Genomic DNA, 16,812 nt, shown 5'->3' with positions numbered 1-16,812 from the left:
AAACCTTTCACAAAAACGGGAGCTTTCAATTGGGCCAAAGCGAAGATGGTAGCTGCAACGTTAGCAGCCCCACCCATGTCCGCTCTCATTTGATCCATGCTGGCCGATGGCTTCAAGCTGATGCCGCCAGAGTCGAAAGTGACACCCTTTCCTACTAACGCAATGCACTTATCATCGGAACCTTCGCCTTTGTAAGTGATTTCAAGAAACTTGGCCGCTTCCTTCGTTCCATTGGTAACGGACAGGAATGAGTTCATCTTTTTCTCCTTGGCCCATGCCTCGTCGTGAACCTGAACATCTACGTTTGCACAAGCCAGTTTGCTCTTTACGTTTTCGGAGAAAATAGACGGGGTCATCAGATTGGCCGGGGTTTCCATCAATCTGTTTCAATAGAAAACCATGTTACTTATCAATTATGCTCTCACTGATTCCCATAAAACTTACATTCTAGCCCAGTTTTGAGCTTGACCCAGAATCCATCCTTGTTCCCATTGTTCGCTACCATCGGCATTCTCGGCCAACGACACGGCTGGCAGTGTGGTTTGCTTGTCCTTGGCTTTGAACTCCTGGAATTTATAGTTAGCTAGCAGGGCGCCCTCGGCCGCTGCCTTGGCGTCTTCCAGGTCCTCCACCTCGATTCGGCCGATTTTGCATGCAGTTAAGGCCTTCACGCCGGAGGACGCGGCAATGCGTACATTCTCCTTGGCACCGTTGATTTCGTCCAGCTCATCCCACTTGGACGCATCGCCGAGGCCGGCGACAGCCACGGCAGGATAGGTTCCCAGGTCCCAGTAGATGCGTGCTTGGCCACATTTTATTGGACCACAGCTGGAAATTGGAATAAGCGGAGATAGCGACCATCATTATTGAAATTGTTGAAAAACTATGGTACGTGGCAAGCCACGAGTCAAAATAATTTTAATGTGGAAACTATGTACAGTATTGGACAAAACATTTGCAACTTTTTCGATTTTCCATACAAAATGGCCCACTTTGGTAAGCTATATCTCAGCTATTTATGGATCGATTTGAATGAAATTTTGGCAGAACATCAGACATAACTTGAATTTTAACATATATTTTTGAGTGATTTTTCCAATCACAAGGTCAAAAGCAGTAACGGTTTGACTAAACTGAATTTTTTGTCGACTTTTCATAAATGACATAACTAAACATTTTGAAGGAATAGCTTCATGGTATCTTCAGCAAAGTTGTAGCTGTTAACGAGATGAACAAGTTTGCTGAAGACAATTTTTGTGTGAAGCTATCAAATTTTGAGATAAATTATTTTTAATTTTTCGTCGAATATTACACTTTTCATGTTATATCTGATCTGCCCATAACTGCATAACAGTCACATTCGACATTTTTGACAATTTGGAGTTAATACCGGGGAGAGTCATCAAATGACAAATACTTTCGATCAACTTACTGAAATCTGTGAGATTGTTCTAGAAAATTCGAAAAAAATACCAAGTTGTTTTGTCACATTGGCAATTATAACCGCATAACAGTCACATTGAGATTATACATGCGCTTAGTAATGTAGTAGCAATGAAATTTCCATCAGAAATATTTTTCGGCTATTCACCTAATATGCAATATTAGCTGTATACAATTTCAGCCTCAAATAAGCATTTTTGAGTTCTTAGGAATTTTTATGAATTTTAGTTTCTTCCCATACTGCCACAAAACGCACACTTGTTGCTCTATTTACTCAATGCCTACTTTTGTCGAATGTTACAAATATGCAGTTATGGGCAGTGATGTTCTGTGAAAATTTCATTCAAATCGGTCCATAAATAACTGAGATCTAGCTCACCAAAGCTGGTCATTTTGTATGGAAAATCGAATTTTTGTCCAATACTGTAGGTACTTGCTGGCAGGATCAAAGGCTAGCTCCTCAACTTCAGCATAACTCTGAAAGCATTAACCCTTTCTTTCCCACGAGGTTTTTTCGTAGTTCAAAAATAGAAAATGTGATATCCGGATAAATCACCAAAAGATGTAAAGTTTTACTCGAAAATATAAATAGGGTGCCGGTACCAATAGTTGTAATGTACCAGTAGATTGGACTATGGAATAAAACGTACCGTGGACGTACCATATTTGACGCGGTTAAGAAAATTCTAAATTCAAACACTTGCCAAATCGTCTAAATCTGTCCGATTTAGTTGAAATTTGAACCTATGCTAGCTCAACTATTATAGAACTAGGGAAAAATCAGTTTTTCTTCATGTTTGATTGATTTTTTGTGGAACACATTAGGTTCCTTAATTGACGCATCAATTCTTCAATGTGCCTAATTTGACGCACTATGTTCCTTATTTGACGCAGTTACAAATAATTGCTAAAGTTTAAAATATACAAGAGTTTCAGTATTCAATAGTTCAATTAATTGGAAAAAGCGCTTTAAAGTGTACATAAAAGTTAGAACCTTTGGAAAAAAATTTGAATGACGTCATCCGGTAGTACTTTTGCTTTGCGTTTAGTTAGTGTAGAAAATAAAACCGGCGATTGAGTATTTTCGTCGCGATATCAAACAAGGGAAAGGTTTAAAAACTACGTTGCGCTGGAGCGGGGAAGGTAGTTGCTAAAATAAGGACAAATTAGTCAAAAACTAGAACGAAAACAATCGGTTCCAAAAATGGTTGTTTGAAAATCTTCGTTACTTATAACACGTGAACTACGCCTACTTGTCCCATATTCTATGTCACCCTTATAGACAGCGGGAAAAATATGCGTAGAACCAACGGCAGTATGGGTCTCGAAACAGATCGAGAACCATATATGGGGTCATACATTAAGTACGTCATGTTATTAGGGGGAAGGAAGTGTTTTGCATGATGTTACGAATCATACAAGTTGTTTGAAGGCTCCATATAAAAAGTGTGACGTGGGGCGGATGGGCGGGGTTTTTGTCGAAAATGGTATGTTTTTGTGAAACGTATCTCATGGACACCCCCTATTGTATCAATTATACAAAACAAACCCTTGAACCTACACCTCACCTCCTGACGCATTTATTGAAGCTTCCTTGAAACATTAAGGGACGTCCATAAACCGCGATAAATTGTACAATTTTCCACCCCCTCTCAACCTTGGCCACATTTATTTTATGAAAAGCGCGAATATTTTGTATGAATCGTTGCGTTTCCCTGAATCTCCTCCTCTTCCTAAAAACGTGACGTAATCTATGGATGACCTTTACATGTGATAACATGAAGCATTGGGTTGTTCTGTCGATGGATTTTTTGAATGCAAGCGCCATAAATATTTTTTTTTCCTATTTTCGATTCAACAAAACATGCTGAACAACATAGCAAATAACTAGGAACAGTGCTGGGAATGGTAATAGTAGTAGGCTTGAATTTCGCGAAAATCACGTGGCTCTCTCACTACAGTAGTTTAAAATCGTGAATCTCATCGAGTAGCCTATATTGGGTACATGAATTTCTCTAAATCAGTAGTGTCATTGAAGGCTCTAAATGCGGGAAATGCAGCGGGAAATAGAACATTTTTCTACAGTAATTTTGGGTTGCCCTTAGCAACGGGTGTTTTGCAATTTTCAAGGCTTTTTGCCTACAGCAGCGTTGGGCGTGAGTTTCACTGGCTTCGCTGACTGTGATTGGCTATGTTTAACTACTGCAGAGTGAATTTCAGATTTTTTCCCAACCCTGACTAGGAACATTGTGTGTCTAACTTGACGCACAAGATTTTCATACAAAAATAGAAAAATTTCGTCGTCAATTTATGAATAGAAGAATATTACTGACTGTTGTTGATGATATTGCTGTAAAACAGTACAATATTTTCATGAAAATTGATCAACAATATTTAGCACATTCACTAAGGAATGAAAAAATTGACGGACTTGTCGGATGCATTTTCAAATAATTTTTATTTTTTGCCTATTATAAATCAAAAATAAACTTTTTTTTTGATTGAAATCTTTCAATAACATGTAAATGAAGATTAAGGAATAAATTTTCGAATGCTATTCTGAACTAGAATTAATTTATAATAACATAAATTAGAAAATGCGTCAAGTTTGGACCCGCGTCAAATATGGTACGTTCACGGTACATTTTTCGATAAAAACAACATGTGCTATTTTTAGTGGTTAGATTGTCTCTATTGTAGTCGATTTGCCAAATTTCAGCTTTTTATTTTATCAAAAAGTCATATAAATAATTAGGTTTATGCAAAAAAATTGCTCCCTTGCACCAGTAGTAGCCGTCGTGTTCCAGTAGTGGATCAACGGGTGGAAGCACTTTTAAAAATGAATGTATAAAAAGGAAGAAAAGCTCCAGAGATGATCTTTATGCTTCATTCGAAAGATATAAGTTGCCGTTCTAAGGGAAAAATGTTAAACCTGTGTAAAAATTTACCATTTTGTTTAAAATTCCTTGTATCATTCCCGAACGTCTACTACTGGAGCACTAGCGCAACTACTGGAACACGTGTACCAATAGTGGCTCAAGCGGTTTTATGTTAAAAAATAAGTTTTATCACTTTTTTTATATTTTTCCCATATAGTAGAGGTTGAAATTTTTCCGTTGATGCCAAAAGATCTCTGTTAAGGCTTCTCGTTCTTTTGTTATGATTTTTTATAGCTAAGGTAGTCCACTAGTGGCACCGGCACCCTATGTTTTATAGAACTGGAAAAAATATTTTTTTTTGTGATAGATCACCTGTGATCCATTGGGTATTGGGAAGATGACTGCAACTAGGGTAAGAAAGAGGTATCAATATTTTTCCATTTCATTGTTTTTACTCATACATTTTATTTGAACAGTGTGTTCTGCGCACCTCTCGTCAATTCTGGAGGAAAATAAAAAGCTGGGAAGAGATTTTTGTCTTTTTTGAGACACAAGCAAACATCACACTTAGTGCATTTAAATGAATTGAATGATCATTGATCTTTGTACAGAACGGTATCCAACGGGCCAATGTTCTACTCCGTCATGCCGTGCTTATAGCTACTGCTGAGTATGTTGGTTTGAAATTCAGGGCCGCGACACAAACTTGATACTGACAACTATCCCGTGATAGTAAAAGGGCACCCAAAACTATATCCATCATTACGGTAGAACAGAAGCATCAAAAATTAAAAGCGCACGTACCTTGAAAATCTCATCGTGCCATCAGCAGAAAGCTGGGAATGGTACATTCTACGGTGTCTCGTGTTTTAAATCGGTATCACGAACGTTTGACCATCGACCGAAAAGAAAATAGTGGCAGAAATGGATCTCCGTATAGTGTTAAAGATCACAAACGGGTAGTTCATGCTTTCAAGAGGAATCCCAACAGTTCAGTTCGAGATGTTGGTAAGAAACCGAATCTATCCAAACCTTTCGTATAAGATGCGAAAAACGTGAAGGATAACATACGTACAAAGTCCAAAAGGCGCCCAATCACGATGAACACGATGAATGCGGTAGATAAAACACGTGCTACACCCAGATGTCGACGAAACCACATTGCCTCGTTATAGATTGTGAAACATATGTAAAAGCAGACTTCAGGCAGTTTCCGGGGCTCCAGTTTTTCACTGCTCATCATAAATTCGATGACCCTGAGGACGTTAGAAAGCAGAAGATGTCAAAGTTGTGTCCAATTTCCAAGGTGAAGAAACATTTCGCAAAATGTTGTTTTCCGCCGTCGTAATTGTGTGACCCTCTGAAAAGACGTGTTCTGCTACCTTCGATTTTTAATCGTGAGTCTATCGTCTTCTGAGCTTTTACTATTTCCATTATGTGTTTCTTGAGAGACATGATTTGGCATTTCGTTCCAACAAATCTAAAGGCTATTGTACTGGCCTTGCTACTCTGGTCACAGAAAAAGCAATCATTTGGCATGAAGGCTTGATTGTAAAATTAAAAAAAAACTTTATTTTTTTCAACATACATGGTTAGAATTAGTTATTTTTTCAACATACATGGTTAGTTATCTGTCAAATCGTACGCTTCAGGGTTATTATTAGAACTCCAAGTCTGAAAGACTTCCTGTAAAAACTGGTAGATTGCAAAAGAGTTTGGATATTTTTTCTTCATAATTACAAAAATGGAAGATTTCTCCTAATGCTTCTAAAACTCAACTTATAATATTATAATATTCCCACATAAACCAAAAGAGAGGGTTTCCAAAAGATAAGAGGGTTTCCAATAAATTGTTCAGATGAATTCACGTATCTAGGGCTCATGTTAGATAAAAATTTAACTTGAAAATCACATTAAAGGCATTCAAGCCAAATGTAATAAATATGTAAAATGTCTGTATCCACTTATAAATAGAAAATCAAAACTTTGTCTTAAGAACAAGCTTTTGATATTCAAACAAATTTTCAAGCTAGCCATGATGTATGCTGTACCAATATGAACTAGCTGTTGTAATACTAGGAAGAATGCTTTGCAGAGGATTCAAAATAAAATTTTGAAAATGATCCTGAAGCTCCCTCCCTGGTATAGTACCGATGAGTCACATATAATATCCAATTTTGAAACATTGAAACAAATCTCGAAAACTTATTCAAATAGTCTCAAGTCAGAAAAGTGGAAAAAAACTTACTTTATCGATCCTACGTGTTTCGCAGACGAAATTCCACACGTCCCGCTCTTACCCAACTTGATTGTTCACTTTTTGAACGTTTAATTCCGAAATTACAAAACGGCGAAAGTAAGAATTTCAACTTTCGCAACCCAACCGCTACTTTCACCGCTTCGTTGCATGGCGATACAAAGTGACTTAACCACGAATCAAAACAAAACACTACTTGAGCCGATTTTGCACTGGTACAAAAACGTCGAAAGTAATTGAATGAAACGGCTTATCATTTTGTTATATTTTTTTGTGGGAAATATAGAAACTACCTTTTTTACGAACGCAAACTCATTGTATGCAAAATTTAGGCGATGTACACCGTAAAAAAAATGTAAAAAAGTGATTAATTTTAAAATAGTTTTAGAAGACAGGCTGTGATTCTTCCTGATAAATTTTCTCAAAACCGTATGAAAGTTACTTACGTCGATTTGAAAAAGTAATCGAGAGCAAAACAAACCAAAAACCGAACCTTAGTGCACTCAAAATAATCCAAACGTCATTGTTACGTGAAAACATACGTGTTTTTTTCCATCGCACTTTTCACGTAGCTCTTACGTTAATCATAGGTAGCCCAGAATGAACGCATGAACTTTTGAACTTCGTCCATTCCACCGGCGCTACAAGTAAGAGCTACGTGGATTTTCCGGTAGCCTTTACGAAGCGTTTTAATAGGACCTAGATGGTTTTGCATTAAATTAACTAGAATATAGACCAACCTTATCTCTAATAGGCTTTGGAAGAAAACCTAATTACCAATTGGAAAATGTAAAATCTAAAAGATTGTGATATCTTTATATTCAATCTGAGCAGAGGTTATAAATCAGAGGGAAAATATGAAGTTATGCAGGGATTCTTCGGTATTCAAAGCAGATTTACCTTAAAATCAATCTAACACAAGGTTTAAAGTTCAGCAGCTTCTGAAGTTCTGCAAAAATCAAGCGGGCGCCATCTTAGAATTTGTGCTCAACACCGAATGTACGTACAATATGCAGATGTCAAAATGAACTTAGGCACCTACGTGAATTTCACGTAAGTGCGATAGGTAACCTCAGTAACAATTACCGATTCACTATTTGATGGTTATGAATGGCTTAGTGATCTTTATCTTAGTCAGGTGAAGTGAAGGCAAAATGAATTTGGAATGATCTAAGTGATTTTTTTTTGGATTTTTTTGAGTGTGCGTTACCTCAAATTTGAGTAAGTGGCACAGTTATGAGAGTTGAGTTATTTGATCTACTTGTGAGTGAATAGAACTTAGCTAGTAGGTATTTCTGAAAATGAAAACAGCTTCTACTCCGTCAACTCAAAATTACGTTAACGCACGAACCCTCCGAATTGAGAGGAATGAACTCACTTTTGAGTACTTCATTTTCTCCGTGCAGAGAATTTCGACAGGGCGATGGACTTTTCTAGGCCTATTAATTAACCTTCTTTTGAATGCTTATCGTTCTTTCTAGTACACCACGTTGCCACTGGAGACTATTCTTGGCATTTTTTGAACTGCATCACTTTTCGGGGAAACGGGTCATCCGGGGAAAAGGGTCATTCGGGGAACTGGCTTTAGGGGAAAAGTAGCACAATCGGATTTTGTGATTACATTGGTGGGCTTACGTAGCCGTGCGCTTAGTGTCACCAAGGCATTTAGGCGCATTGTGCTAAGGATTGTGGGTTCGATTCCCGCCACATGCCGAAAAATTTGCTAGTTCGTTGTATAGTGTGGTGCTTCCTTCAAAGGGCGAACAGCCAGAATAAATCAGAGAAGAGCAGGTGACTGTATTCCAGGAAGCTTGAACTGCTTTCAAATGAGAGATAAAGCTGAGCAAGTCTAACTGGTAACTGGTACAAGGAACTGACGCAACTTCCTAAGGATCAAACGTTATGATAGCGGAACGGCAACGGAAGCGGAACCGGTTCGGCTAGAATGAATCACATCACTCCATCCAGTTCGTTTGAATCCCGCCGGGGACTAAGTACGACAGTGTAATGGACTTTCGTACCTGAAGATGTCATGTGGAATTTAGTCGAGGTACGACTATCCGGACAATTTGTCTGCTTCACGAATGACTACTATATAGACATAGTATTGGTAAAAAATTTGGAACGATGACAGGTTTGTTCACCTTCATGAAACGCAAAGCAACAAGAAACTGATGGTGAATACTTTAAAAACAAAGTAAATGGTGGTAGGCGGAATTGAGCGCCTAGGAAGCAGTGTTACAATAGGCGGGGATACTTTCAAGGTGAGAGATGAATTCGTTTACCTCGAATCCTTGCTGACGGCTGACAACAACGTTAGTCGAGAAATACGAAGGCGCATCATCTGTGGAAGTCGTACATACTAAAGGCTCCAGAAGAAACTGCGGTCAAAAAAAAAACTCACCACCGCACCAAATGCACGATGTACAAAATGCTAATAAGACCGGTAGTCCTCCACGGGCATGAAATGTGGACTATACTCTAGGCTAAGAGGACCTGCAAGCATTTGGGGTTTCGAAACGTCGGTGATAAGGACGATTTTGGCGGCGAAGGATGAATCACGAGCTTGTCCAACTCTACGGCAAACCCTGAAGGTGGCTATAGCTGAAAGGATACGCTGGGCAGTAGGCCGTCCCTTATTTTTCGAAAATGCGAAATATTATAAGTTCGTCATTGCAAAGTGCTCATTTTGGTAAGAAAAAAATCAGTTAAAAATTAGAAATCCGTACGTGTACGCTAAGTGGTCCCTAAACGGCCCTGAAGGTATTAGGTGTAGATGACCCCCGTGCGCTGCATGAGTACGAAAAGCCATCAGTAGCAAATTGTCTTGCGCGCGTTGATGATCAGCATAGAAGTTTGTTTTCTTTGGGATGATTCAAATATCGTTCAAATAACGTAAAATTTGTCAATTTTAGACCCCCTCCCTCCCTCATGTAACAGCTTTTGTATGAAAAAATTATTTTTTTGTGTGCACCGTAACACTACGGAAGACCCGCTCCCTCCCCCTGTTGCGTTACGTAATATTTAAACGATCCCTTTGTAGTTATGAATTTTATGTCAGCGTGCAGAGTTATGAAGATATTCACAGTATAAAATATTATTTTACTTACAATTCTATGCTGATTATCATTTTTTTTTACTAGTAGCTTTTTGTACTCATGTTGCGTACACTAGAGCAGCGAGCTCGATTTGGCGCACGGGGGTCATCTACACCTAATACCTTTAGGATCGTTGGGGGACCACTTAGCGCCCACGTACGGACTTTAAATTTTTACCTGATTTTTTTACCAAAACGAGCACTTTACAATGACGAACTTATAGCATTTCGCATTTTTGAAAAATAAGGGACGACCTACTGGGTAGGGCATGTTGCAAGCATGCCGAACAACACCTCTGTAAAGATGGTGTTCGCTTCGAATCCAGTCGAAACAAAAAGGTAGATTGACCAGGTGCACCAGAACCAGAGAGCATAGGAAGCAGTCGAGGGGCAATAAATCAAGTGAATTATTGTTATAATATTGTTGGCGAGGTTTTATCAATTTGATTGATCTTCTTCTTCCTATTGGCATTACGTCCTCACTATTTTAATGAGCACTTCCACAGTTATTAACTGAGAGCTTTCTTTGCCCAAGTTGCCATTTTCGCATTCGTATATCGTGTGACAGGTACGATGATACTCCATGCTCAGGGAAGTCAAGAAAATTTCCATTACGAAAAGATCCTGGACCGGCCGGGAATCGAACCCAGACACCTTCAGCACGGCTTTGCTTTATAGTCGCGGACTCTAACAAATCGGCTAAGGAAGGCCCCCAACTTAATTGATATATAATAATAATCCAATTGTGGGTAGGAACGGATAACGGAAAAGGTTGACTGTGAATGCAATTCGGGCGGCGCTGAAGAGGGCTGTTCAACAGCGCCAGCTAGGAGGTCATTGTCACAAAATACATATTCCGGAATTGGGTGTTGAAACGACACCGGTCGGAAGAAGTAAAGACTAATTATAGGAGTTCCACACGGCTTCATACTGGGTCTAACATTGATATATCGTTGTACATACGACAGAATCCTATCACTGGATCTACCCAGTTATCCTAAAAGTAATACATAGGACGAAGTAGAAATGCAACGCAGGCAATTTGCACTGCAGATTCAAGATTTGGATCAAGAGAGTCAAGGTGAAGGTTCAAAGAACTGAGGTGCTACTAGTTTGCAATTGCAAAGGCGATACAAGTACAGGGACATTGCACATTTACATCGACAAAAAACACAGTTTTTTCAAGGATAAGATACTTTAATAAAGAATAAAAATTAACGAGGTGCAGTAGGATCTCCGGTTTTTTTATACACATGTATAAACTACAATTGGTTTCACAATAGTTTGTCTCTCAGTGCAGTCGGTTTATGTTAATGATATCGACATTGAAGTAGTATGTTAGAAAAATAGGGATAGTATATAGATTTCAATTTCTGTTGCTTTCTCACTCCTTCTAGCTTCCGGCGCGTGTTGCCTGTTCTACTTAGGTTGGCTACTAGGGGGATGGTATCCCCCAATCAGGATTGTAAATAAATTCACACCTTTTTGAGGCTTTTTCTACGTCCGTCTCAATGTTAACTCTAGGGTTTATTTATACAGTGTTCTCTTCTACTCTGTAGGTATCTTTTCAACTTGGCTTCACGTTGTGGTTCTTTAATTGACTCCCCCTTTCATCGCGTTTGTGGTGACAATTCTCATCTATATACCATCGATCTACTCTTCTTACACGTTGCATTTGCTTATTGAAGACTTGTTTATTTTTTTTCGATATTACTTTAAGTTAGCTTACTAGTTTTGTTTCAGTTCAACCTCGTCAATGAGGGAATTTTGTCACACTTAGCGCGCTAGAACATGGTTAATGTCTACGTCTTATGTTTGAAAAATCCATAACAAAATAAAGCGCTTTAATCTATCGTTTTTATTTTATTTTACCTAAGTCTATCACTTTATTAACATCGTTTAAAACGTTTGGGATTCACTCGAGCGGTTGTGTGTGTTTTGTGTGCATTGTGTTATTACGGTTCTGTGTGTTTAGTGTGGAACTAGGATGTGTCACCTGTAGAGGCCATGACTTCCCGGCGCTTATATCAGTTTTGTGATTAGATTTTGTGTGACATTCAATTCTTGTAGATGCTAATTCACACCCCGACACTGTTGTGCACTGACCAAGGACTAATGAAGAACTCCTAATGTGACCCCTTGCAAGTTGTTTTGATGTGCTTCATAACACTGACCCAAAATTTATGAAATCATAAACAGAAAGCGTGCAAATAAGGGACTGCTATTTTTACTTGGGCCTTAAGTACGTCACTCTATAAGGGGAATGAGGGGTTCAGCAAAACGTAACGATCCGTACAATGTTTTTGAAAATTGTCAAATTAAATATTATATGTTAGCGCCAAGTATGCATTCAATGAACAAATACAGTTTTAGCCTTGTAGCCCTTATGGATGGTATAATTTGTGCTCTGGAAAATGAACGTAGAAGGCAAGGCAAGCAAGGTTCTAGTACCAATGTCTTCATGGTTTGATTTATAGACTTCTTCACTTTTTACTAAATAAGGCAATCTTCAAAATTGCATAATCGTACTCTGCATTGTTGCTAGGGCAAATGTACCATTAGTGGTGCACCTAAGGGAAAACTGCTAAAACAAGGTGATAAAATCATAAAATATATGATTTTAACGTATCAGTCGATTGATTTCAAATCCTACTATCATCCAAATGTGTAGAAATCACGATTCATTTGAAATTTCCCTGCAAAAAGCCTTGCAGCAATAATAGGAACACTGGAGCGTTTGCCCTATCAAATGTATTCTGACGATTTACAACTGAACAACTGAAAATCGAACAGTAACTTAAAAGAGACCAAACAGGAATTAAGGGTTCTTCAGAGTGATAATAAGTCTTGAAAGAATAACCCACGAATAAAATAAGATTCTCTAAAAAAATCATAATCATACTTCACGAAGAATAAACTATGGCATTTGGGCAAATGGCCTTCTGGCTAGTGTAATTCGTGCCATTGAGTTGAATCGAGCACACATCTCTCACAGTTTATTTCTAAGAATTTTCATTAAGGATTCCTCGTGACGCCAAGTATTTATCTATGTATTCTTCAGGTTTGTTTTTTTTTCGCAATTTTCATAGGAATGCAAGTCAGGTATTTCCTTTTGCTTTTCTTTAGGTAATACTCTGATGATTTCTTCAAAAGATGACACAATGATTTTTCCACGGATTTTCCAAGATTTTCGTTCAGGATACCTCTTTATGAATTTATAAAATGTTTCCAAAAATTAATTCAGAAATTATTCTATAAATTCTTTATTTTAGGTTTTTATAAAAAAAAGCTTTGGTTTTTCTTCAAGATATTAGCAAGTGATTTATCTAATGATATCTTCATAAATTATTCCAAAGATTTCTCGAGCATTTCATTTAAAATTTTCGTTGAGACTTTCTACACACACTCAATTACAATTTCTTTGATAACTTTAGGAACTACTCAAGAGATTCCTATAGAAATTCTTCTAGGAATGAGTACGGGGAATTGTCAAAGAAATTGTTCATACTTTATTGAAGGTTCAGGAAGTTTTTTTTTCAAATGCAGGGCTGGTAGCAACTGAGTGCCTTGAAAATAGGAATTTTAGAGACCTCTGGCCTGAAAATAGCGACCGAATACGAATCAAAAAGAGATCAATATGAGAAAAAAAAAGAGTTTGATTCCTACACGGGAAAAAAATCTGTGGTAAAAATAACTATTTTAGCTGACTACGCCCATTCTTAAAACTACCATGGAAATTCAGACCAATATACTATGTTTACGGTACACCCCACCGCAATACTGGTACATTTGACAGAAATAATTTACAACAATCTGATTTCAACTACAGACATGGTAAAATCAAGCGCATTTCTGGTCTGCTGAAAATTGCCGGTGCGAGCGCTTAAGTTAATCCCCTAGAATGGTAGGTTTTACCGCACAATTTTTTTGCGTGTAATAGAAACAGAGCAGACATTTCTTCAACACCCCTATTTTCGTTTACGTTCGAATCCTATCGATCGCAAAACCGTTTCCCATCTACGCCAGCAATCAACTTTCAAGACCAATTTCTTAAATCCTCGAGGCATTATTACAAGTAATACTGTTTGTATTACTATATGCATTTTTTCAAGACGTTCTCTGCAAATTTAATGAAAAAATCATACAGGTATATGCCCAAAGATTCAGATATTACTCCGAAGATTTCTTCAGGAGTTCATTTCGTGTTTTGTTTTGAATATCTAAAGATTGCAACCTGAAATTATTCAAGGATAATTACCGAAATTACCCCTGATTCCATTAGAAAATTCCCTAAAGGTTTTTTTTTTTCGGGTAAGTTCTAAGTAGTTCAGGATTTTATCTTCGATTTTTCCATGGATATTCCTAGGACATACTCCAAGCCTCCCGTTTAAAAACTGTAATTTTCTTCTTCTCTCTAATGTTTTTTTCAAACTCGAATGCGAAGAGACTAATATTTTTTTTCCGGTGTCCCCAGTAACATTTTCAGGTGAATAACAGTTTATTCAGCTAGAATATACTCATCTCAGCTGACTAAGCTGTCACTCAACTACTAATGTTACTTGGGATCAGGGATGCCAGGGGATTTTTTTGAATATCTTCCAATATCACGAAAAAATGTCTTCCAATGTCTTCCACTTGTAAATTTTCAATTACAGTCAACTCTCCATAACTCGATTTTGAAGGGACCATCAAGCAAGGGAAGTTTCGAGTTACAGAACACAATCAGTACACATGCTTTTCAAGGGACCATCGATATAGCCATGAAAACCAACTTTTACTATGATTTTCTAACTCGATATCGAGATACGAAATATCGAGTAAGGGACAGTTGACCGCATTAAAACAATTTCACTCAGTCTTCCAAATAGAATCCAATTTTTATTTGACATTATTATTGAGTTAAAAATTCCGGTGTGAAGCTGGTGATCTCAGAAAAAAAAGACAGGAAAGAAGAGAATTCTGGTGAATATTACAATTTGGGTTTATTAAGAATGTTTTCAACAAGAACTAAGATTTTTTGGGAAGTGAAATTTGAGGAAAAATGATTCTGGAAAAGGATAAAGATGTTGGGAAAAGAACCGTATATTGTTAAAAGTTCTTTTTTTAGAATTGCTTCAAAATTATTCAGGCAGTCTAACACTTCAGTCGTCGCGCTGTTGTATTTTGTACAACAGTGGTGAAAAAAACTCGCTTATCGTGCACAGCATCAGCGTGGTGGTTCTGACGGTTGCAAACCGCGCGACGACTGAAGGGTTAAAGGAAGTTTCTCCCAGGATTCCTGAAAAAATGTCACAAGTGTCCCTTCGAAATTTTTTCAGGAATCTTTAAAGAATTTTAAAAAACTCGTCGAGAAACCCTCTAGGAATTATTCCAAGTTTTTTTTTCAAATCCTAACGCAATTCATCGAAAACAATTCTAGGTGTTATTCCTTTAGAAATTTCTTGCGAGATTATTTCAAGAATTACTCCCGGAACACCTCTAGAAGATTTTCTAGAATTTCCATTGAACATTTTTCAAATTCCTTCAGGAATTCCAAATCAAACTTATTTGAAAATTCTAGCAAAGTTTTATCATAGAATTGTTCCTCAGTTTTCTTGAGATTTTAATTATATTCTGCTCGACTTGACCCAGCAAATCTCCAGTGAAAGCTGTTCATGAAGTTCTCTAGGATTCCTTCTAGTAATTTCTTAAGGAAATTAATACTATTTTTCGACTAATATTTTCGAAACTTCCAGCAAGCTTTTAGCATTAAAAACCCATGTGATAATTTTTCACATATCATACAAAAAATACTCCAGTACATACAATAGTTACTTCTAGCATTGATAAAAATGCTCCAGAAAGCATTAAAGGTAATTTTTCAAATTAGAATAATATACATTTCTCCAGAAAAATACCGTAGATTACTACAGAAAGTTCATTAATAATTAATTTAGAAGATCCGTCAGATATTGGCCATGGTTTTCGCCAAAATTAATTAAAATATTTCGGTCAAAAAATTCTTTCCAAAGTAGTTTTTTAAGTTTTGCCAGAATCTTCTCCAAACCTTTTCCCAGAATTTTTTTATATTTTCCGTTGGGAAAGTCTACGGAACATTCATTTGTACTCCAGGAAATTAGCCGGAAGTCTCTATTTTCCTTGAGTTAAGAATCTGGACACTTCGATTTCAAAATCACACTATAGTTGTCTTAATGATAATACATATGTATTTCTTACTGTTTGTATTTGAAAAGCTAACCTACCCTGAAATTTCATTATCATCAGATTGCACAAAAAATTTTTATGAAAAAAAGATACTTTAGTGACTTTTTAGTGACCAGCTCGAAAAAAGTGACCAAGTCTCTAAAAAGTGACTTGCTACCAGCCCTGATATAAGCAGTAATATAATGGTCGTTGGTTACTTGGGTATTGATTAAAAAGTTACAGGTTGAATTTTGACAAAAAAGCACCAAGATAAAAAGTGATCTAGCAGAAAAACTATGCATCGAATTATCTTTTTGTCTTTGGCGCATTTGCTCTTTATTACTTAAGGTGATAAAATCAAAAGTTGGCCGACTTGTGTCCACGTTTTCTTACGTTTTCAAAGGCAAACGCTTCTGATCTCCTAATTTTAAGCTTTCTGCTAGTGCACAAAGCCAAAATAAAAAGCGCACTATTGTAAGATGTTTCCTTCGCGAGATTAGTGCCTTTGAAGTTTTAGTGCAATCTTGGAAGTTGGATTCAAAACTGTTTCACCTTAATGAACAAATTTGCTGAAGACACCAAGTTGATTTGCTTTTTGTCAAAATTTAACCTATCTGTAACTTTTGAATCAATATTATTATTGTCTTTATTAGGGAGATTTTCAGCCTACGGCTGGTTCATATTTGTTTGAATCAATAGTCAACACAACTTTATCAATAGTTATCCAAAATTGAGGTAATTTGTGATTCGTCACAGAAAAAAAAACAAAAAAAAAAAGAATCAGATGAGAAACAACGGAGATAAGCCTATTTGAAGTTGACCATTTTGTATGGGAAAATGGTATTGGTGCTTTTTATATGTCCGATACTGCTGTGGAATGGTTTACTTTACTCCAACAATTAGGGTAAATGTTCCAATAGTGAAGGTACTAAGCACTTTATTCAACCCCTCGA

The 16,812-nt window shown here is 37.1% G+C and overlaps 1 protein-coding gene across 1 annotated transcript in view; it reads right to left on the bottom strand.

Moving 5' to 3' along the window:
- Positions 1 to 16,812, bottom strand: part of LOC5577354 (E3 ubiquitin-protein ligase RFWD2) — a 75,853-nt gene that overhangs the window by 8,337 nt on the left and 50,704 nt on the right. Inside the window, exons 3-4 of the mRNA XM_001656380.2 lie at positions 445 to 828; positions 5 to 381 (exon numbers count right to left, since the gene is read on the bottom strand). Coding sequence (XP_001656430.1) covers positions 5 to 381; positions 445 to 828 — 761 coding nt within the window. The remainder of the gene's footprint in view (positions 1 to 4; positions 382 to 444; positions 829 to 16,812) is intronic.

This window comes from Aedes aegypti, chromosome 3, assembly GCF_002204515.2.
Source record: "Aedes aegypti strain LVP_AGWG chromosome 3, AaegL5.0 Primary Assembly, whole genome shotgun sequence".
Taxonomy (NCBI): Eukaryota; Metazoa; Arthropoda; class Insecta; order Diptera; family Culicidae; genus Aedes; species Aedes aegypti.
Note: the sequence above shows the minus strand (reverse complement) of the source record. Positions and strands in the feature narration are given on the sequence as shown.